General features: G+C 39.8%; 2 protein-coding genes and 1 non-coding gene across 3 annotated transcripts; 2 read left to right on the top strand and 1 right to left on the bottom strand.

Moving 5' to 3' along the window:
• The first annotated feature begins 400 nt into the window (after positions 1 to 400).
• On the top strand, positions 401 to 1,453 carry LOC148576541 (uncharacterized). Its single transcript, XM_088502748.1, has 2 exons — positions 401 to 416; positions 591 to 1,453. The coding sequence occupies exons 1-2, from the start codon at positions 401 to 403 to the stop codon at positions 1,451 to 1,453; spliced, it is 879 nt and encodes a 292-aa protein (XP_088358874.1).
• Positions 1,454 to 6,882: 5,429 nt separating this feature from the next.
• LOC148576539 (uncharacterized) lies at positions 6,883 to 23,694 on the top strand. Its single transcript, XM_088502747.1, has 7 exons — positions 6,883 to 6,965; positions 7,034 to 7,345; positions 7,427 to 7,542; positions 21,817 to 22,034; positions 22,175 to 22,276; positions 23,321 to 23,414; positions 23,516 to 23,694. The coding sequence occupies exons 1-7, from the start codon at positions 6,883 to 6,885 to the stop codon at positions 23,692 to 23,694; spliced, it is 1,104 nt and encodes a 367-aa protein (XP_088358873.1).
• LOC148576540 (small nucleolar RNA R71) lies at positions 13,547 to 13,653 on the bottom strand. Its single transcript, XR_015903074.1, has one exon. It is a non-coding gene; the product is annotated as a small nucleolar RNA R71 (small nucleolar RNA).
• Positions 23,695 to 24,851: the final 1,157 nt, after the last annotated feature.

Here is a 24,851-nt window from a genome sequence, read left to right as displayed (position 1 = left end):
AACCTATAGAAAAGTACACATTTTGTTTGTAACCATGTATGGATATATTTATCTGCTTCAAGTGCACGTGAAAGCTAGTTAATTAACTTAATCCCTTTATATATTAGCCCTTTTTTATTTATCTAACTATAACAATTTTAATCTCTTTATTTTGCTTTTAGACTTGATTTTTTACCTCTTTTATGCTTTTGTCCTAAATATTTTCTTACATCTAACCTATACTCCTCTATTCTGTTTTTGTTTTTGTTTTTTTTTTTTTTTGTAAGGAAGGTTTCTTTTCCTTTCAATTTTTTGGCATTGGAACCAGAGTTTATTCATTCCAATAATTTTTTTTTCAAAGAGCAGAATTTTCAAATGAGTAAGCTACTTGCTTGAATAATTTTGTGGGCTCCATATTATCATGGATGTTAGTGACTGTGTTTTTTGTTTTTTTTTTTCTTTAAGAGTTATTCTCACAGTTTATTTCAAGCAGTATGACTATATCATAGTCTACACTCCCTGAATTTATTTAAGATATATTATTATTATTTGAGCCGGTGGTCTGACTCTATTATATAAATTCTCATCGTTCTATAATTTCATTAAATTAGATATTGATAAGAGTTGGTTTTCAAAGCCACGAGTTGGTGCAGGATATAGGGATGGTTTGACAAGATTCTTAGATTTTGCATTTGCCAATAAGTCATCCGATGGGATGATACGCTGCCCATGTCCGAAGTGTGGGTTCAGCCTTCTACAAAATAGAGAGGATGCGTACGATCATTTGCTGATAAACCCTTTCCCCTCTAGTTATACATTTTGGATACATCACGGTGAGAGACGCGTAGTAGAGAGCCCTAGTGATGGACAAGAAGTTCAACCCGATAGAAACTTCAATGCCCCAATGCTTGAAATGGTCCATGAGGCATTCAACTTCCAAGGATTTCATGGCAAGGAAGAAGACTTAGTGAATGAAAATCCTGGAGGGGATGCGGATGAGTTGCCATACCTATACAATAAACCCAGTCGCGAGGCCCGCAATTTTCATGACCTACTCGATGATGGAGAGCAGGAGTTATATCTGGGATGTTCGAAGTTCTCGAAGCTATCTTTCTTGGTAAGGCTCTATCATATAAAGTCCATGTGCGGAGTGAGCGACAAGGCCTTCAGAATGATATTGGAGTTGCTGGCAGAAGGCTTTGAGCATGCACGGATACCAAGCACTGTTCACGATGCCAAGAAAGTCATAAGAAAGCTCGGCCTCGCGTACAAGAAAATAGATGCATGTCCAAATGACTGCATGCTATATCAGGGCAGCGACAAAGAGCTGACCAAATGTAAACGGTGTGGGACATCGAAATGGAAGCATAAGACTAAGAAGAACTCCAGAGTGAGGATCAACATGGTTGTTAAGAAGAACGAAAAACTACAAGCGGTGAAGATTCTTCATTACTTCCCCTTGATTCACGATTAGAGTGGTTATACATGTCTAGTAAGACCGCCGTTGACATGCTGTGGCATAAGAGAGGTCCTAACTCTGATGGTATATACAGGCATCCAAGGGACGCCGAGGTATAGAAGTCATTTGACAGAAGATATACCAACTTCTCCGGTGACCCGTCTAGTGTTTGCCTAGCCTTAGCTAGTGATGCCGTTAACCCTTTTGGAAACATGAGCTTGAACTACTCAATTTCGCACGTGGTTCTTATCCCGTATAACATGCCCCCTGGATTTGTGTGAAACCCACCTCGTTTATCCTCTCTATGGTTATTCCTGGTCCTAAGATGCCTGGAAATGATATAGATGTTTACTGGTGCACGAATTGTGAATCACACTTTTCACAACGCGTACCACTAACCAGCAAGTGCACTGGGTCGTCCAAGTAATACCTTACGTGAGTAAGGGTCGAATCCCACGGAGATTGTTGGTTTGAAGCAATCTATGGTTATCTTGTAAATCTTAGTCAGGAAGTCAATTATGTTTATCAGTTGAATTGTGAATAACCAAGAGAGCATAAATTAAAGATTACTTGTTGTGCAGTAATGGAGAATATGTTGGAGTTTTGGAGATGCTTTGTCTTCTGAATCTCTGCTTTCCTCTGTCTTTTGATTCACGCACGCACGTCCTCCTATGGCAAGCTGTGTGTTGGTGGATCACCGTTGTCAATGGCTACCTTCCATCCTTCCAGTGAAAACTACGCTCACGCACTCTGTCACAGCACGGCTAATCACTGGTTGGTTCTCGATCCGGTTGGAATAGGATTTACTATCCTTTTGCATCTGTCACTAACGCCCAGCCTTCAGGAGTTTGAAGCTCGTCACAGTCATTCAATCCTTGAATCCTACTCGGAATACCACAGACAAGGTTTAGACTTTCCGGATTCTCATGAATGCTGCCATGAGTTCTAGCTTATACCACGGAGATTCTGATTAAGAGATCTCAGAGATACTCATTCAATCGGGTATAGAACGGAGGTGGTTGTCAGGCACACGTTCATGGTTTGAGGAAGGTGATGAATGTCACTGATCATCACCTTCATCACAGTTAAGCGCGAATGAACATCTTAGATAGGAACAAGCGTGTTTGAATGGAAAACAGAAATACTTGCATTAATTCATCAAGACACAGCAGAGCTCCTCACCCCCAACAATGGGGTTTAGAGACTCATGCCGTCAGAGAATACAAAGTTTAGATCTGAAAATGTCATGAGGTACAAAATAAGTCTCTAAAAGTTGTTTAAATACTAAACTAGTAGCCTAGGGTTACAAAATATGAGTAGACTATGATGGATGATGCAGAGATCCACTTCTGGGGCCCACTTGGTGTGTGCTGGGCTGAGATTTAATCAATTCACGTGCAGAGGCCATTTGTGGAGTTGAACGCCAGTTTTTATGCCAGTTTGGGCGTTCAACTCCAGCTTTTGATCCTTTTCTGGCGCTGGACGCCAGAATTGGGCAGAGAACTGGCGTTGAACGCCAGTTTACGTCGTCTATCCTTATGCAAAGTATGCACTATTATATATTGCTGGAAAGCCCTGGATGTCTACTTTCCAACGCAATTGGAAGAATGCCATTTCGAGTTCTGTAGCTCCAGAAAATCCACTTTGAGTGCAGGGAGGTCAGAATCCAACAGCATTAGCAGTCCTTTTTCAGCCTAAATCAGATTTTTGCTCAGCTCCTTCAATTTCAGCCAGAAAAATACCTGAAATTATAGAAAAACACACAACTCATAGTAAAGTCTAGAAATATGAATTTTTCCTAAAAACTAATAAAAATAGACTAAAAACTAACTAAAACATACTCAAAACTATATGAAATTATCCCCAAAAAGCGTATAAAATATCCGCTCATCACAACACCAAACTTAAACTGTTGCTTGTCCTCAAGCAACTAGACAAATAAAATAGAAGACTAATAGGTTGAGAAGCAATAATATCTCAGAGTTTTTTGCATGAAGCTCAGATTCTAATTAGATGAGCGGGGCTAGTAGCTTTTTGCTTCCGAACAGTTTTGGCATCTCACTTTATCCATTGAAGCTCAGAGTGATTGGCATCTATAGGAACTCAGAATTCAGATAGTGCTATTGATTCTCCTAGTTCATTGTGATGATTCTTGAACACAGCTTCTTTATGAGTCTTGGCTGTGGCCCTAAGCACTTTGTTTTCCAGTATTACCACCGGATACATAAATGCCACAGACACATAACTGGGTGAACCTTTTCAGATTGTGACTCAGCTTTGCTAAAGTCCCCAATTAGAGGTGTCCAGAGTTTTTAAGCACACTCTTCTTTTTGCTTTGGACCTTGACTTTAACCGCTCAGTCTCAAGTTTTCACTTGACACCTTCACGCCACAAGCACATGGTTAGGGACAGCTTGGTTTAGCCGCTTAGACCAGGATTTTATTCCTTTAGGCCCTCCTATCCACTGATGCTCAAAGCCTTGGGATCCTTTTTATTTGCCCTTGCCTTGTGGTTTTAAGGATTATTGGCTGTTTGCTCTTGCCTTTTGGTTTTAAGAGCTTTTGGCTTTTTCTGCTTGCTTTTTCTTTTTCTTTCTAATTTTTTTTCTACAAGCTTTGTTCTTTGCTGCTTTTTCTTACTTCAAGAATCATTTTTATGATTTTTCAGATTATCAATAACATGTCTCATGTTCATCATTCTTTCAAGAGCCACATATTTAACAGTCTTAAACAACAAATTCAAAAGACATATGCACTGTTCAAGCATTCATTCAGAAGACAGAAAGCGTTGCCACCACATGTTACTAATTAGAATTTTTCTTATTAAAAACTCGAAATTTTATTGCCTCTTATTCAAAAGATCTACTATTTTATTCATGTTTGCTGATGATGAGAAAAATAGACTATAACTTAATTGGGGATAAAATCAAACTAGACACTAATTACTACTAATGATCATGTAATGAAGACACAAACATAGATAAGCACTTAGCATAGAGAAAACGAAAAACAGAGAAAGTAAGAACAAGGAACGAGTCCACTTTAGTGATGATGGCATTTCCTTCTTGAGGCACCAATGATGTTCTTGAGCTCTTTTATGTCTCTTCCTTGCCTTTGTGGCTTGATTCCTAGTGATTTTTGGTATTTCTATCCTCAGTTACTTCCAATAGTTATGTGGAGGGAAGTGCATCCCCTGAGGTATCTCGTGATTTGCAGCCACATGTTCTACCACTGAGCTATAGATCCTTCACATAATTATGTGATTTTTGGTATTTCTATCCTCAGTTGCTTCCAATAGTTATGTGGAGGGAAGTGTATCCCCGGAGGTATCTCTTGATTTGCAGCCACATGTTCTACCACTGAGCTATAGATCCTTCACATAATTGTTTTACCACACCAAACTTAGAATGTTGCTCGCCCTCGAGCAAAAGAAGAGGGAATAGATGAAAAAGAAGATGTGGAAAGAAAAAAACTAGGATTATGAGGAGGGAAGGTGGGGATCCTGTGGGGTCCACAGATCTTGAAATGATCCTATGAGGTCCACAGATCTTGAGGTGTCAAGGCATTTACATCCCTGCACCAATTTGGGCATGCAAAATGCCCTTGCACACAACTCTGGGCGTTCAGCGCCAGGTTGGTGCCCATCTTGGGCGTTCAACGCCCATTTACTAGCCATTTCTGGCGTTGAACGCCAGAACCATGCTTGTTCTGGGCGTTTAGCGCCAGGATGTTGCCCATTTTGGGCGTTCAGCGCCAGAACCATGCTCTGTTCTGGCGTTGAACGCCAGACAGGTGCTTCCTCCAGGGTGTGATTTTTCTTCTGCTGTTTTTTTGATTCCGTTTTCAATTTTTAATATTTGTTTTGTGACTCCACATGATCATGAACCTAATAAAACATGAAAAACCATGAAAGTAAATAAAAATTGGGTTGCCTCCCAACAAGCGCTTCTTTAATGTCCTTAGCTGGACCTTACTGAGCTTTTAATCTAGCTTCAGCCTTGAGCATTCTTGCTCAATGTTGCCTTCTAGATAATGCTTGATTCTCTGTCCATTGACAATGAACTTCTTATCAGAATCAATATCTTGAAGCTCCACATAACCATATGGTGATACATTGTAATCACGTATGGTCCCCTCCACCGGGATTTCAGTTTCCCGGGGAATAGCCTGAGTCTAGAGTTAAACAACAGAACCTTCTGTCCTGGTTCAAAGATTCTAGATGACAGCTTTCTGTCATGCCATTTTTTTGATTTTTCTTTATAAAGCTTGGCATTTTCGAAAGCTGTGAATCTGAATTCCTCTAGCTCATTTAGCTGGAGCAATCGTTTTTCTCCTGCTAATTTGGCATCAAAGTTTAGGAATCTGGTTGCCCAGTAGGCCTTATGTTCTAGTTCCATGGGCAGGTGGCATGCCTTACCATACACGAGTTGGTATGGAGAGGTCCCTATAGGGGTCTTGAATGCTGTTCTGTAAGCCCACAGAGCATCATCCAAGCTCCGTGCCCAATTCTTTCTACGGGTATTTACTGTCCGTTCCAGGATTCTCTTTAATTCTCTGTTAGAGACTTCAGCTTGCCCATTGGTTTGTGGATGATATGGAGTGGCCACTTTGTGGCGAATTCCATACCGAACCATGGCAGAGTAAAGCTGTTTATTGCAGAAGTGAGTGCCCCCATCGCTGATTAGTATTCTAGGGACACCAAATCTGCTAAAGATATGTTTCTGGAGGAACTTCAGCACTGTTTTAGTATCATTGGTGGGTGTTTCATGGGACATCGTTGCTTTCTGAATCATGAACATAAATATAGAAAAGACCGGTACTCATTTGATGGAAAGATAGAGGATAGAGGTCCACCTGTCAAATTCTCTGGTGAGGGTGTGCATGTCCAACTTGGCAAGGCTCAATCGGTTGCGGGGAAAGGACACACAGACAGTAAACAGCCATCCAAGACGAGTCTCCTTGGAAGAAGAGGAATATATTATTTAAGCTGACATATTGGGAGAACAATGGATTGCGTCACAATCTTGATGTCATGCACATAGAGAAGAATGTGTGCGACAACATAGTTTTCACCATACTGAACGAGAAAGGTAAGTCTAAAGACCACATGAAAGCTCGAAAAGACCTCCGGTCAATGGGCATCAAGCATGATTTGTGGCCACGAGAAGATGGAAAGTACCCCTCCGCCATCTTTACTATGACTAATCCACAAAAAGAGCTCTTTCTAAGGACTAAACGTGATCTTTCCAGATGGATAATCTAGCAATTGCGTTAAGGAATGCATTGCCTACCCTAGTGTCTTCTGTCCTGGCAGATTTATCATCCTTTTTTCGCCGAATATGTAGCAAATCCATAGACCCTCAACAACTTCCTCTCCTTCAGGATCACATAGTTCATACTCTGTGTCGCATGGAGATGATTTTCCCTCCTTCTTTCTTTATAGTCATGGTTCACTTGACAGTGCATCTGGTCGAGGAGGTGCGTCTCGGTGGCCCAGTGCATTATCGGTGGATGTACCCAATTGAAAGGTAATTATCAAACAAATTTGTGTTTATGTATTTAATTTCGGCATATGACACGTGTTTTATTCTCAAAGGTACCTATGTCGTCTCAAGCAGTATGTGCGTAACAGATCCCAACCAGAAGGCTCAATTGTAGAGGGTTACTTATCTGAGGAGATACTCGTATTCTGTTCAAGGTACCTGGATAATGTCGAGACTAGGATTAATCGACCAAAGCATGTTGACGATCGACCACGTGAACTTATGCTTGATGAAAGTCCACCCATGTTCCCAGAGGTTGGAAAGGCTGTCGGGGCTTCTTCTTTTTACACTCTTACACCAACTGAAAAATTCCAAGCTCACCGTCACATATTGGTCAATTGCCCGGTCGTGGAAAAATTTATAGAGTAAGTACATTTGAAAGTATGGATTTCGTATGATCTACTACAGTTGGATATCCTGACATAAATTTGTTGTGATGTATCCAGTGAATTCAGGGCGATCACAAAGAGAAAATTACGAAGTAGGACAAGGTCCCAGTCTCACATAGACAGTGTTGTGCACAGAGAATTTCCAGAGTGGTTCAAGCGTAAGGTGAATCATGGTATCATTAATCCATTTACACATTTAAATGGTGTCCTGTCGTTTTAATCCCAAGCTGGTGAAACACATACCTGTTCACATCCAGGTTCCTTTGGGAAGCATCATGCACCCGAACGAGTTGCAGTGGCTTGCATGTAGGCCCAATGTTCAAGTTAGCCACTTTACATCTTACAACGTAAATGGATTTAAGTTCAGAACCCTGTTGAGAGAGGAAGGATTGAAAACCTAAAATAGCAGGATTTATGTCACTTCTGACACCAGGAGTTATGCAAGCAAGCGTGACAGTAATGTTGCTATTGGTAGCTGATGAGCGGATAATTTATACGCTTTTTGGCATTGTTTTTACATAGTTTTCAGTATGATTTAGTTAGTTTTTAGTATATTTTTATTAGTTTTTAATTAAAATTCACATTTTCTGGACTTTACTATGAGTTTGTGTATTTTTTTTGTGATTTCAGGTATTTTCTGGCTGAAATTGAGGGACTTGAGCAAAAATCAGATTCAGAGGTTGAAGAAGGATTGCAGATGCTGTTGGATTCTGACCTCCCTGCACTCAAAGTGGATTTTCTGGAGCTACAGAACTCCAAATGGTGCGCTCTTAATTGCGTTGGAAAGTAGACATCCAGGGATTTTCAGAAATATATAATAGTCTATACTTTGATTAAGGATAGAAGACGTAAACTGGCATTGAACGACAGTTCCATGCTGCATTCTGGAGTCAAACGCCAGAAACAGGTTGCAAAGTGGAGTTAAACGCTAGAAACAGGTTACAAACTGGCATTCAACTCCAAGAAAGACATCTACACGTGTAAAGCTCAATGCTCAGCCCAAGCACACACCAAGTGGGCCCCAGAAGTGGATTTCTGCATCATTTACTCATTTCTGTAAACCCTAGTAACTAGTTTAGTATAAATAGGACTTTTTACTATCTTTGTAAAGGAGACCTGGGATTAGTTTTTATGCTATCTTAGACTTTCATGGGGGCTGGCCATTCGGCCATGCCTGGACCATTATCACTTATGTATTTTCAAACGGTAGAGTTTCTACACACCATAGATTAAGGTGTGGAGCTCTGATGTTCCTCATGAATTAATACAAAGTACTACTGTTTTTCTATTCAATTCAAGCTTATTCCTATTCTAAGATATCCATTCGCACCCAAGAACATGATGAATGTGATGATTATGTGACGCTCATCATCATTCTCACTTATGAACGCGTGCCTGACAAACACTTCCGTTCTACATGCAAACAAGCTAGAATGAATATCTCTTAGATATCTAATACAGAGGACTGAGTCCGAGATATTAGAATCTTCGTGGTATAAGTTAGAACCCATGGATGGCCATTCTTGAGATCCGAAAAGTCTAAACCTTGTCTGTGGTATTCCGAGTAGGATCTGGGAAGGGATGGCTGTGACGAGCTTCAAACTCGCGAGTGCTGGGCGTAGTGACAGACGCAAAAGGATAGTAAATCCTATTCCAGTATGACCGAGAACCGACAGATGATTAGCCATGCAGTGACAACGCATTGGACCATTTTCACAGAGAGGATGGGATGTAGCCATTGACAACGGTGATGCCCTACATAAAGCTTGCCATAGAAAGGTGTAGGAATGGTTGGATGAAGACAGCAGGAAAGCAGAGGTTCAGAGGAACGAAACCATCTCTATACTCTTATCTGAAATTCTCACCAATAAATTACATAAGTATCTCTATCCTAGTTCATATTTTAATTATCTATTTAATTATTAAAACTCTATAACCATTTGAATCCGCCTGACTGAGATTTATAAGGTGACCATAGTTTGCTTCAAGCCGACAATCTCTGTGGGATCGACCCTTACTCACGTAAGGTTTATTACTTGGACGACCCAGTGCACTTGCTGGTCAGTTGTGCGAAGTTATGACAAAGAATTAAGATTATGAACGTGCGTATAAAGTTTTCAGCGCCGTTACCAAGGAATGGAACCGTCACGATTTCTGCGCACCAGTAGTGTCTCGTATTACGAAAAACTAGTGGACATCATTGAGTTAAATTACAGCGGTCAATTCACAATCGTCTTGTTTAGATGTATTAGGGCAAACACCACCTCTGACAGAGGCATAAAACAAGACTCTCTGGGGCACACAGTGGTCAACTTCTCTCATCCAATTCATAACGGTCATCGAGAAGATGACGAACCATACATTCTTGCATCCGAGGCTCACCTTGTATACTATGTGGATGACGAAGCTGATAAAGAATGGAGTGTAGTAGTCCATGTGAACCTAAGGGATATGTTTGACATGGGTGAAGACATAGGACAATGTCAGTTCGAACTTTTCCCCTAACCGATTTTGACTGGGTTGTCTGAATTTGACGTCGAAGGTTTGTCGTTGAGAAGGGACGACGATTTAGAAGAACCCACCACTGATGCCATCGATAATTGCAAAGAGGCTGCCTATTTATAGATGTATTTAGATACCAATTTAGGACATGAGTACTAAAATTCTATGGTTTGTCCTATTGAAGGTTATACACTTGCATAATTATTAATTAGCAAATAGCATATAATCGAAATTAGACATTGGAAACACTTGATGTTTTAAACCACCTGGAAAATGTGATTTTAATAACATATTTTGTCTTAAAGTTATTTAATTTGTAATTTGTTAGTATATTGTAATTGAAGTTATATATTGACTGACAGATGCCAGGGCATTTTGGCCAGTTTCACTGACCTTTTCTTTACTGTTTTTAGGGTAGTTTCATGCATTTCCTTAGGAAATAAGCTAGTTTTGTGTAGATATTCACTTACATCTTGATTCAAGCATACATTGTGCATTTTACATGATTTCATGAGGATTTTACATGAATTTAAGGAAAAATTGGATGTTGCATTTCCCATGACTTGGACTAGAACTTTGATACACTTTATTGCTTAATTTCAGGACAAAGGAAGCAAAGAAGAACCACATTAGTGGCTACGTTAGTTGCACTAACGTTAACACTAACGTGGAATGGGAGTAACTTGCAAAGTTAATGAGAAAAGTGATTGCCAATAACGCTCTCGAAGCCATCATTGCCCACGTTAAGAAATAGAGCCAACGTTAGTGACACTTAACATTATCACTAACGTTGAACCAAGATCATGAGTGGCCACGTTAGAGTCCACGTTAACCTGGTTAACGTGGCCTCTAACGTTAAGAAGGAGGGGGGGAGCCAACGTTAGTGACACTCAAAATTGTCACTAACGTTGGCCAAAACACATTAAGCCATGTTAACTCCCACGTTAACCTAGTTAACGTGGAAGCTAACGTGAAGGAACGAAGTGGTCGACAACGTTAGTGACACCCAACATTGTCACTGACGTTGGAAGAACACAAGCCCCCAATGAGCCACGTTGACTCCTACGTTAACCTAGTTAACGTGGAAGCTAACGTGAAGAAAGAAGGTGATCGCCAACGTTAGTGACACCCAACATTGTCACTAACGTTGGAAGGAGCCACACATGCCACCATGAGCCACGTTAACTCCCACGTTAACTTAGTTAACGTGGAAGCTAACGTGGATAAGGGAAGGATGATACAACGTTAGTGACACTCAACTTTGTCACTAACGTTAGAGATGGCTAGCAAGGCCACGTTAGAAGCCACGTTAACTTAGTTAACGTGGACTCTAACGTGGAAAATAGGGGCAATTTGGAACGTTAGTGACAATGGTAAGTGTCACTAACGTTCTCGAAGGATGGCAAGCCTACGTTAAAAGAGCCACATTAACTAAGTTAACATGGGCTCTAACGTAGGGAAAGGGGAGGCTTCTCAACGTTATTGGGAAAGTTGAGTCCCAATAACGTGTGCGAAGGACATAGTGGAAACGTTAGTGGCAACGTTTGTGCCACTAACGTTGAGGTTAACGTGGCCTTTAACTTTGGTGAAGAACGTTAGTAAAAAAGTGATTGTCACTAACGTTCTCGAACCCATATTTTCACTGAACGTTAACACCACTAACTTCCTGAGCCAAAGCCCCTGCCCACTTCATACTTTCTCTCTGCAAGTAAAAGCTAAGCCCAATGAAGAAGAGAACTGCTTCCAACTCAAGATCCAAAGGCCCAAGACTTGAAGAATCAACTAGAAGAACAGAAGAGTAGTATATATAGGAGTATCTTTGAAATATTTTGGGGAGTTGGAAATTATAGGGAGACTCTTAGCATAGAACGACTCTCTGTATTTACTTTCTCTGCACTTCTAAGTTTTCATCATGTATTCTCCATCTTTGTTTTCATTTTCCAGAGCTATGAACAACTAAACCCCTGTCATTGGGTTAGGGAGCTCTGTTGTAATTTGATGGATCAATACTAGTTTTCATTATTCTTCTTCTATCTTTTCTCTTGATTTTACTTGAAAGCTTTCAATCTTCATCCAATTGAGTAGTTATCTTGAAAAAGAAGCTATTCATACTTGGATCTCTTTTGAACCTTGAAAGAGGAATGAAGAGATCAAGCTAGAAATGCTTTCTCATGCTGGACCAAGTTGGGTTTGGATGGATATGTGACTATAATCCTCTCAACACTTGGTTTGGGAAATGCATGTGGTATAATCAGTGACCATACTTCATCTCTTCTCATGAGTAATTGACCAAGGAATTGGCTATTGATCAAGATTTGAGAGATTGAATTACAAGAAATTGTAATTCAATCACTTAAGATTGCCAAGGAGATCAATGAGTGCATTGATTGAGGAAGAGATGAAAATGAAATTGATCCGGAGAATGCAACATCTCCTATGCCCAATGAACTCCCCATTTCTGATCTTACCCATTCTCTTTAATTTCTGTTATTTACTTTAATGAGCAATTCCCCCATTCCCATTTACAATTCTGCAATTTACCTTCCGTCATTTACTTTCAGATCTATAATTCTAGCATTTACTTTCCTATCAATTACCTTCCCGTCATTTTATTTTCTGCAATTCTCAACTCAAATTCTGGATTCGCTCAACTAGAACAGTCCTCTAATTAAAGTTGCTTGATCAATCAATCCTTGTGGGATTCGACCTCACTCTATTGTGAGTTTTTACTTGACGACAAATTCGGTACACTTGCCGAAGGGAATTTGTTGTGAGACAAGTTTTCCGTGCATCAAGTTTATGGCGCTGTTGCTGGGGATTGATTGTGCATCAACAATGATTAGATTGGAGGATAACTAGATTGAGCAATTTATTTTTGTTTGATTTAAATTTCTGTTTGAGTCATTTACTTTCTGTTTTAGATAACTTCTTCCCTTCCCCCTTACTTTTTCTTTGTTATTTACTATTCATCTCACTAACCCACTAACTGTTTGATATATTGCATCACTCACACTAACAGTAACTCTGACATATATACTTTTTGCACCTATTCTCTTTGCTTGTACTTGTTGGTTGTATGACAGGGAGAAGAAGCGGCGCTTCAACTTCCTTTGATTCTGACCCTGAGAGAACCTTCCTTAGACTAAGGAGGGAGGCAAGAGAAAAACGTGTAGTTGGTGGTGAAGAAGAGGAGGAACACTTTGAGGAATACTTTGAACCAAACATGGAAGAAAACATGGAAAACCATCATGAAGAAGAGGCTCACAACCATGGCAGAGGAGGTGGAGCAAATCATGCTGGGGAGGATAGAAGAGTTTTAGGCTCTTACATCAATCCAAACCCAGGGAACTGTGGAAGTAGCATTCAAAAGCCAACCATCCATGCCAATAATTTTGAACTGAAGCCACAGCTCATCACCCTTTTTAGAACAACTGTTCGTTCGGAGGGAGTGTCCAAGAGGACCCCAATCAACATCTAACCACCTTCCTGAGAATATGTGACACAGTGAAGTCTAATGGTGTTCATCCTGACGCCTATAGACTGCTCTTATTTCCATTCTCACTCAGGGATAAAGTAGCTAAGTGGCTGGAGTTTTTCCCAAGGGAGAGCTTGACAACTTGGGAAGACGTGGTGAACAAATTCTTAGCAAGATTTTACCCTCCTCAACGAATCAATAGGCTGAGAGCTGAGGTCCAAACTTTCAGGCAACAAGATGGTGAGACTCTATATGAAGCATGGGAGAGGTTTAAAGACTTAACAAGGAGGTGCCCACCAGATATGTTCAACGAATGGGTGCAGCTGCACATTTTCTATGAAGGGCTCTCTTATGAGTCAAAGAAGGCCGTAGACCATTCATCCGGAGGATCTTTGAACAAGAAGAAGACTATTGAGGAAGCCATAGATGTCATTGAAATAGTAGCAGAGAACGACTACTTCTATGCTTCCGAAAGAGGGAACACAAGAGGAGTAATAGAGCTAAACAATGTAGATGCTCTGCTGGCCCAAAACAAGCTCATTACCCAGCAGCTGGCTGACCTCACCAAGAAGATGGAGAAGAACCAAGTAGCAGCAGTCTCCACTTCATCAACAACCCAAGAAGGAGTGAATGAAGAAGCAGAGGGTAGTCAGGAGCAAGCCAACTACATTGGGAATTCACCTAGGCAAAACCATGATCCATACTCCAAGACCTACAACTCTGGATGGAGGAATCACCCAAACTTTGGGTGGAAAAATCAACAAGACCAAAGCCTTGATCAAAGACGCCCAAATCCAAACAATGCAGCCACCCAACACTTCACATCTAGACCATATCAACACCCCCATAACAACACCTCCCCACATTCATATCAAGGCCAGAATAACCCTACTCAGCCTGACCTGTCATCATTTGATGAAAGAATATCAAGGATTGAGAATCTACTTGAAGGCCTAAGCAAGGAGATTCAAGACAACAAGGTCTTCAAGGAGGAAGTGCGAGCCAGTTTCAAGAACCAGGGAGACACAATCAAGAGGTTGGAATCTCAAGTAGGATATCTCTCTGAGTAAATTCCCAAACCCACAGATGGATTCCCAAGTGACATAGAGAAGAATTCGAGAGGTGAAACAAAGAAGGTAAGATGGGAAGATTGCAAGATGGTCACTATAAGTGATAAGGAGACTGAGGACAAGCCAAGCAAGCTGTCAGAATAACCTGAAGATACCTCAGTAGAGGAGGTGGAAAAAGATTACCAAGAACCAGAAATCTCAAAACAGGAGTTGCTGAGACTCTATGCACCTTTTCTCCAACTGCTCAAGGGAGCTGTGGAGAGGAGAATGTACTCAAGATTTCTTGACTTATTTGCATCTCTGCATGTGAACATACCATTCATCAAGACTATCCAACAAATGCCTGCATTCATCAAGTATATGAAGGAGTTGCTTCCCAGGAAAAGCTCACTCAAGGGAGGCCAAACTATAGTGATGAACAAGGAGTGCAGTGCCCTCATTCAACCGTAGTTGCCTACAAAAAGAAAAGATCCAGGGAGTTTTCATGTCCCCTGTGCCATAGGAGAAACAATGTTTGATAGAGCACTCTGCGATTTGGGAGCAAGCATCAATTTAATGCCTCTATCCCTGGTGAAAAGGCTGCAAATCAATGAGATATTGCCCACAGATGTAGTCATCAGGCTGGCTGACAAAACTCAAAAACAAGCAAGAGGGGTGGTGGAAAACGTGTTGTTAAAGGTGGGGAAAACTTTCTTCCCACAGACTTTGTCATCTTGGACATGGAAGAGAGTCACACTCACCCAATCATAATGGGAAGACCATTCCTAGCTACAGCCAGAGCACTCATAGACGTGGAGCGAGGGGAGCTAATATTGAGGATCCATGATGAACAACTCAGCTTCAATGTCTTCAAACTCTCCCAAGAAGCTGACCAAGAAAACAAAGAACCAAGCAATGATCATAACAGGATGCTGACAGAGAAAACAAGCACTGAGGCACCACCAACACATCTGAGAACCCCACTGAATGATGAACAAGGCAAACGGCAATCGTCACAGCTCAAGGAGAAGCTGGAGGAACCTAAACCACCAGAGGCATGTGAAGACAACAACAAAATTCACTTAAAAGAAGAAGTCGCCAAGAACAAGGAAGCATCAAAAGGGACAAAGAAGAAGGTACCAAGGGGGTGGAGGAACAAGAAGATCCCTACGGAAGTCCTTTCTCCAGGAGATAAAGTGATTTCAGCTTACTTCCCAGATATCCCCCCTAATCTCCCCACTGTACCATCTCAGTTACCTAAGGTCTTCACTATCAACAGAGTTCTTTCCTTGGAACATGTAGAGATCATTGATACAACCAATGGATATAAGTCCAAGGCAAGAGGGGAGGACTTGAAGCATTATCAACCACCCTGATGAAGGAGAAACGTCAAGCTAGTGACGCTAAAGAAGCGCTTCATGGGAGGCAACCCATGTTTTATTAGCTTTTACTAGTGAATAAGTCAATATTCATAAATTCCAACCCAAACTTGGTGAAGTCCTTATATTGCAGTATATAGTGAAGAACAAGTTTGGTGTTCAAAGCATACCAAGAAAGCATGAATGCAACAGAGAGCATTCTAGTCTTGGAGCTTTGAACAGAACTTTTCATCACAATGCTTCAAACTAAGTTTGGTGTCACCCCATGGTGCCACCAAAATGCATAAAGGGATACACAGTTAATTAGTTAGTTGGAGTTCATGAATAAACAATCTAATCTTTTCTTCTCTTTATTATTTTAGCCATAAAAATCTAAATTGATTTTTTTATGATATTTCTTACTTTTCTTATTTGATCTTTATAGGGAAAGGAAAGGAGCATTGAAAGAGATAGATTGGACAATTAAAGGAAGAAGGTTCGGACACCACAAAAGGAAGGACTATACACTTGTTCTAAAAAGGGAAGTCATTGGAAAATGTTGCCATGCAACATTGAAAAAAAAATGGGACCCTTGAAGACCGAGCAATCTCCATCATAAAGTGATGATCCTTGTCCTTTCTACATGCACAACCCCAACCGTCCATCAATCCACACCCTCCATTCACTCACAACCTTTCTATAAAAGTGATCCTTGATCCGTACCCTAGCTCCACACTCCACATCCACTCTTCACACCTATCCATTTCGGAGCAAAGCATTTCCTAACCATTTAAACACATTCTCCCTCACCACCTTCATTGCACTCAACCCTAAACAACCAAAAGTCTCCACACCCTTGCCAACTCCATACATTAACGCTCAATCATGGCATCTTCAAGCTCTAAAAGAAGGAAGGGGAAGGAACCTATGGAGCAACACTCGTATGATGAAAAGAGATTCAGAAGCTTGCATCATGTATTACAATATGGGTGGATGGTTGATAAAGAAATCATTTATGAGCTAGGATTTCAAGTTAGGAAAACTGAGTGTCCCAAAATTACAATGAAGGTAGAAAAGAGAAGATGGGAGCTCCTCACTAATCTGGTCATTAAGGTGAATGTAAATCTTATAAGAGAGTTTTATGCAAATGCGGTCCGTTATGATAAGGCAGATGACTCATATACAAGCTTTGTGAGAGGAAGATTGTGGATTTTGGCCCCATGAGTGTCATGAAGGCATTAAAACTGTGGTCCATACCGTTTGAAGAAGAGAGTTATCATTCAAGGATGGACAACAACCCTAATCATGATCAGATTGTGCAAGACATTTGTGTACCAGGAGCTGACTGGGAAAGATATGCAGATAGGAGACCAAGGTTCATCAAGAGAGCAGATCTTACTCCGGAAGCAAAGGGATGGTTCGAGATTGTAAGGAGGTCCATCCTCCCAGCAGCAAACAACTCGGAGGTGAATCTCAAGAGAGCCACACTGGTACACTGTATACTCAAAGGAGGAGAAATCAAGGTTCATGAACTCATAGCAGAAGGCATTAGAAAAATGGCAGAGAAGAGCGACTCAAGAGGAACATTATGTTACCCCAGCACTATTTACCGACTGTGCAAGAAAGCTGGGGTGGTGTTTGAAGATGAGGACCCCGTGTGGATAAAAGAGGGCATTCCAATAACCGTTCAACGAATGCATGCCACTGCATCCCCCCTACCTCAACGGAAGCAAAGGAAGAGGACAGCCCCTCAAGTAGTAGAAGGACAAGCCGTAGAAGGGCAAGCACCAACCACTTTGGATATGCATCAATTGCAGGAGGCCATTAGTGGACTATCTCAACAATATTTGGAGAGCCAAGGAGCACAGAGAGAACTTCAACTACAGATGATGGGGCAGCAAGAGGAGTCACTCTCAAGATGGATGACTCAACAAGGGGATTGGCAAAAGCAAATGATGGATCAGCAACTGAGTTAAGGACAACAATGGAATGAAATATTTCACAGGATGGAACAAAGGCAAAATGAGCAACAAGAATCCATCCAGAGGCTAATCAACATCCAAGCACATCAAGGTGCACATATACATGAGATGCATCAAAGACAAATAGAACAGGCAGAACTATTGGACGAGCAAAGGGCATTCGCAGAAGGAGTTTACATGAGTGAGACTAGGCATCATATAAATACTCAAGCCAGGCTCGGTTACTTGGTAGGACAACTGCCTATATTGCATCCAGGATAGCACGAGAAGAAAGACAAAGGGTGGAAGAGAGTCATGAATCAGTAAGAAAGGCACTTGAGGATTGGAAGCAAGCAAGATTGACACGGATGAGAGGGAATGCAAGAGGACACAAAGAAGACAAACAAGGAGGAAAGCATGGACATCCACAAGAGTAAAAGGTGGTGGAGTTCTTTCTTTGGTCCATCTTGTTCTAAGTTTTAAATAAGGAAGATCTTGTATGAAATAGAACTTGCTTCCATGATTAGTTTAAACCTTTTTAAATTCTGTTTTTTTTTTTTTTAAGTATTGAAGAGGTCTCTGTGTGCTAGTCTCTATGTCACTGCATCGTTTCTTTACTTACTTGTATGCTTGTCCCTTTTGAATCAAATGAAAAGAGAATGATTGTTTTCAAAAGACCAGAGTGGAGTTCATACTAGGGAGTAAGTCCATGAGTTTGTGGTGTGGTCATAAGTTAGTTAAGTTGGTTCAACCATAAGGTGGGAAGACAACTATCTGTCATGAATACTATGCTTGAGACACACCCCATGAGACTAGATAAATAAGAAGATCCTAATAAGAAAAAGGGAAATAACAATCAAAGTTGAGGAATAAAAGAAAAATAGTAAGCAATAAGGCTAGGCACCAATGGTTTTAATCTTGAGGCATGTGTCTGTAGTGCTCCTGTGTGAGGGATCTACTTGGATGAATAAGCTCTTAGGGGTGCCTTATCACTTGGTAACTTGGGTTAACTAACCCGGGATTATCAGCTGAAAGTCCACTATCAAAAGTAACCCTCACCACAGAGCATTTAGTAACCCAAAGAGGTGCTGGACACCAAGGTCTCAAGAAAAGAAAATAAATAAACTATGTGCCTGTGGTGTGTATGTATGGGGGAGAGACTTGAGCAAGTAAGTTCTTAGGGGTGCTTCAACACCTAGCACCTTGAACCAACTGGTTCGAGAGTGTTGGCTGAAAGCTTATTTTAAAGAGTTGCCCCCTTACAGAGCACTTAGCTTAAGAACAAAAATAAGCCCTCAAATAACAACAAAAGGATCAATGAATAAAAGTCTCATGGGATGCAATAACAAGTGAGTATTCTAGGACATGATAAAGGTCTGAAAGCCAGGAATGAGCCTAAGTTGCTATGCATGAAACCACCATAAAACCAGGACATGACTTCCACAAGAATGACTCATGTCTCTTGGCATTTCTTTCATCATTCTCTTGTTTTAGTACTTGCTTGGGACAAGCAAGCTTTAAGTTTGGTGTTGTGATGCCAGGGCATTTTGGCCAGTTTCACTAACCTTTTCTTTACTGTTTTTAGGGTAGTTTCATGCATTTTCTTAGGAAATAAGCTAGTTTTGGGTAGATATTCACTTACATCTTGATTCAAGCATACATTGTGCATTTTACATGATTTCATGAGAATTTTGCATGAATTTAAGGACAAATTGGATGTTGCATTTCCCATGACTTGGACTAGAACTTTGATACACTTTATTGCTTAATTTCAGGACAAAGGAAGCAAAGAAGAACCACATTAGTGGCTACGTTATTTGCACTAACGTTAACACTAACGTGGAATGGGAGTAACTTGCAAAGTTAATGAGAAAAGTGATTGCCAATAACGCTCTCGAAGCCATCATTGCCCACGTTAAGAAATAGAGCCAACGTTAGTGACACTTAACATTATCACTAACGTTGAACCAAGATCATGAGTGGCCACGTTAGAGTCCACGTTAACCTAGTTAACGTGGCCTCTAACGTTAAGAAGGAGGGGGGAGCCAACGTTAGTGACACTCAACATTGTCACTAACGTTGGCCAAAACACATTAAGCCATGTTAACTCCCACGTTAACCTAGTTAACGTGGAAGCTAACGTGAAGGAACGGAGTGGTCGACAACGTTAGTGACACCCAACATTGTCACTAATGTTGGAAGAACACAAGCCCCTAATGAGCCACGTTGACTCCCACGTTAACATAGTTAACGTGGAAGCTAACGTGAAGAAAGAAGGTGATCGCCAACGTTAGTGACACCCAACATTGTCACTAACGTTGGAAGGAGCCACACATGCCACCATGAGCCACGTTAACTCCCATGTTAACTTAGTTAACGTGGAAGCTAACGTGAAGAAAGAAGGTGATCGCCAACATTAGTGACACCCAACATTGTCACTAACGTTGGAAGGAGCCACACATGCCACCATGAGCCACGTTAACTCCCACGTTAACTTAGTTAACGTGGAAGCTAACGTGGATAAGGGAAGGATGAGCCAACGTTAGTGACACTCAACTTTGTCACTAACGTTGGAGATGGCTAGCAAGGCCACGTTAGAAGCCACGTTAACTTAGTTAACGTGGACTCTAACGTGGAAAATAGGGGCAATTTGGAACGTTAGTGACAATGGTAAGTGTCACTAACGTTCTTGAAGGATGGCAAGCCTACGTTAAAAGAGCCATGTTAACTAAGTTAACGTGGGCTCTAACGTAGGGAAGGGGGAGGCTTCTCAACGTTATTGGGAAAGTTGAGTCCCAATAACATGTGTGAAGGACATAGTGGAAACGTTTGTGCCACTAACGTTGAGGTTAACGTGGCCTTTAACTTTGGTGAGGAACGTTAGTAAAAAAAGTGATTGTCACTAACGTTCTCGAACCCATATTTTCACTGAACGTTAACACCACTAACTTCCTGAGCCAAAGCCCCTGCCCACTTCATACTTTCTCTCTGCAAGTAAAAGCTAAGCCCAATGAAGAAGAGAACTGCTTCCAACTCAAGATCCAAAGGCCCAAGACTTGAAGAATCAACTAGAAGAACAGAAGAGTAGTATATATAGGAGTATCTTTGAAATATTTTGGGGAGTTGGAAATTATAGGGAGACTCTTAGCATAGAACGACTCTCTGTATTTACTTTCTCTGCACTTCTAAGTTTTCATCATGTATTCTCCATCTTTGTTTTCATTTTCCAGAGCTATGAACAACTAAACCCCTGTCATTGGGTTAGGGAGCTCTGTTGTAATTTGATGGATCAATACTAGTTTTCATTATTCTTCTTCTATCTTTTCTCTTGATTTTACTTGAAAGCTTTCGATCTTCATCCAATTGAGTAGTTATCTTGAAAAAGAAGCTATTCATACTTGGATCTCTTCTGAACCTTGAAAGAGGAATGAAGAGATCAAGCTAGAAATGCTTTCTCATGCTGGACCAAATTGGGTTTGGATGGATATGTGACTATAATCCTCTCAACACTTGGTTTGGGAAATGCATGTGGTATAATCAGTGACCATACTTCATCTCTTCTCATGAGCAATTGACCAAGGAATTGGCTATTGATCAAGATTTGAGAGATTGAATTACAAGAAATTGTAATTCAATCACTTAAGATTGCCAAGGAGATCAATGAGTGCATTGATTGAGGAAGAGATGAAAATGAAATTGATCCGGAGAAGGCAACATCTCCTAAGCCCAATGAACTCCCCATTTCTGATCTTACCCATTCTCTTTAATTTCTGTTATTTACTTTAATGAGCAATTCCCCCATTCCCATTTACAATTCTGCAATTTACCTTCCGTCATTTACTTTCAGATCTATAATTCTAGCATTTACTTTCCTGTCAATTACCTTCCCGCCATTTTATTTTCTGCAATTCTCAACTCAAATTCTGGATTCGCTCAACTAGAACAGTCCTCTAATTAAAGTTGCTTGATCAATCAATCCTTGTGGGATTCGACCTCACTCTATTGTGATTTTTTACTTGACGACAAATTCGGTACACTTGCCGAAGGGAATTTGTTGTGAGACAAGTTTTCCATGCATCACTGACATAATCGGACTTACCAGGAAAATTAGAAGAGAGGGACCTCTTTCTTTGTGCCTCTAGCGTCTTATTTTGCAAGGCGATTGAAGAGGCCTCCCTGTTCTCTTTGCTGGAGCACGCAACATCATTCGCAAGAGACCTGTGGTTCAACACGTTGCCAGTTCAGTCATGGCTGGATGCATTCTCAGCACACAGGCACATAGGTGATGCTATTACTATAGCGCATGGAGAAATTAGGACGGTATGATGTCTTATGTCAGCTCACAAAAAGGATCTTTTACTATATTTCAAGCTGCTACATTCAATGCAGTTGTTTTATTATCCTGTAATTAAAAGACACTTTCCAAAGGCCTTTCATATTTGAGACTCTGAACATTGTAGGGATTGCTTATATTCGAAATAAAGTACCGCAAGAAATTCGGCTCCGGGTTCATAAATAGCACGAACCTATTTCTTTCGCAACAAATACTTGAGGAGGTGAAGGTAAATTATGGATTTTTTGCGATTTGTTTAGCCATCTAGTTCGGTACAATAGTTTAAATCAATGGGGATAGAGCCGGTTACTAACTATTCTGCATAGTTCAGTAGTGTTTCTTTAAATGAATGTTTTTGGAATAAACAAATACATATCTCTCTAGTAAACCACCACTGATTTTCTCATTTGTTATTCATCACACTCTCTCACCAAATTGAAGAAAACGATATTTACCTAAATAACACAATTGACCTATCAACCGATTTTCTAGTCTTATTTTCTTTTGTGGCATGAGGTACTAAATGGGTAAGTAAATAATTATATGTATGTTTCTACAATAAATATTATTATATCTGACTCTCAAATCTGAATATGTGCGAGATCATGTTATAGTAAATTGTTAATCTGTCTAACAAGATCATATCAATTTTAGTTAGTATACCTCATCTCTTTTCCTTTGTCTCCATGTTTGTTGTTTTATTTTTTATTTTTGGTTACCTCCTAAGGAGATTACTTGGAAGAAGAAAGTTGAAAAGGAAAATAGGATGTGGATGTAATTTAGTCAGTTAACTTTGTTCAGTGAATCTTACAATGCTTGGGAAGATATGATTTGACAAGGCTATCATATTATTTGCTTCCTTTTATTGCATACTGTTGAGACTGGTCTAGAAATTTAAGGAATGGATTTTAATTTCTCAGTTGGCACTTTTTATTGCTCCCATTTGTATTACATACTTTATTTTAATTGTAATTTTAATTTCTGTTTTAGTTTGGGATTTTAAATTCATATTAAGGTTTACTTGGAACTTTATTAGTTAATTAGTTACCATGGTGTCCAGTTGAAATGTTCTTTAGTTGACATGAAGAATGAAATGTTGCTGATGAAAAATAAAAAGTACTTCCGATTAGTGGCGTTGAAGACTTCTTTAGTTGACATGAAGGATGAAATGTTGCTGATGAAGAATAGAAAGTACTTCTGATTAGTGGCGTTGAAGACTTCTAGCTACTAATTAATGCACCTTTTCAGATTGCACCTTTTTTAATTTGTGCAGGATCGCTATGAGAATAGTCTGATTGTTGAACTTGAAATTGTGTCTCGGGAGGAATTCACTCTTATGCAAAGAGGTCTTATAGAACTTTGGGAACATAAGTCAAACAGGAAGTTTATAATATGGAGCTTAATCATGTTTTTAGTTTGTAAAATTTGTAAATTCTAAGAACTTCATTGCCTATGGTGTATCCGTCAGGTTTAGCTCGGGAAAAGATTCAAGAAACTCCAGAAGAAACAGGCGAGATAGTTCAAGACTCAATGCTTGAAGAAGACGTTGTGCCAGATAATTTTGATGAGGTTGCCTCTAAAGGAAACAATACTTCAATGCTCACCTTTGACCTCAATAAAACTCAAGAGGAGAATGATATCTGTTGACTCAAGTTTTTATCATTAGTCTGACTTGTCTTATGAAAAATTGAGACTGAATTTAACTCAGTGACTGATTGTGATCTTCTCCTTGGATGTTGAATTTGATGAAGTAGCAATGAATTTGTTGTAGATTAATCTCAAATTAGTATATATTTCTTGGATTATTAATTAATATTTTCACTTGTTGAATTAATGATTCCTACGAATTCAAGGCTTTTATATTATCGATTTGTCATATATATATATATATATATAAAGAATATAAATATATAAATCCAGGTGGTGAAATTGCTTAATGAACTACATTCTATAATCATGACTATCATATTGACAAGATGACATGGATTAATTAATAGACATGAATTGTAGAAATTAAGATCTATAATTACACACTGCATTCATCTAGTTAAATTTCAACATAGTTTAATTTATCCAAATAATTTAGTAATTTATTTTAATTCAAATTAATGCAATCATATTAATTTATAATCAGTAAATATTATTATATTATAACTCCTAAAAATATGAGTATCATCGTTACTATTATTATTATTATTATTATTATTATTATTATTATTATTATTATTATTATTATTTTTCCTTATAAATTTGTTATTTTTTATTCTTATGATTTACCTTCTAATAGTTTGTTGCGGTGATGACATTGCTTATATTGTTAATTACCTTTTTATTATAATACTTTGATTTTGGACCAATTTTACTTAGTTTGAATATTTGCATTCTCTTTGAAAAAGCCTGACCACTTTAAATTTATTATTATTGTTATTGTTGTTTATAACTTTTTTCGGACCCCGCTTAAATATACATTCCCAGCTCCTCCAGTTTTCAAATCAAAGAAGCCACCGCCACTACCATAATCCTTATTCTTCCCCCACTACTAAACCATTCATATAGTCCAGCACCTCCAAAGCTTGCATCATCCTGGTTCTTCTCCTCCACATATATGCTGGGAGCTGTGATATTGCCGTTCTTATTCGCTGGTTTTCACTATCTCCATCTTCGGAACGAAAAAGACGTTTGTCTCTGTGGCGAGCCCGTGTCCTAGAGCCCCTTTTCTCTCTCCCCGAGGTCCGGTCGTTCCTCTCTCACCATCAATCCACTCCTCCCGCTGCAGGTAAGCACCACTGGCCCCCTCTGTGCTT

Source organism: Arachis ipaensis, chromosome B1 (assembly GCF_059453495.1).
Source record: "Arachis ipaensis isolate K30076 ecotype BB chromosome B1, ASM5945349v1, whole genome shotgun sequence".
Classification (NCBI taxonomy): Eukaryota; Viridiplantae; Streptophyta; class Magnoliopsida; order Fabales; family Fabaceae; genus Arachis; species Arachis ipaensis.
The sequence above is the reverse complement of the archived record's forward strand: the minus strand, read 5'-3'. Positions and strand labels throughout refer to the sequence as shown.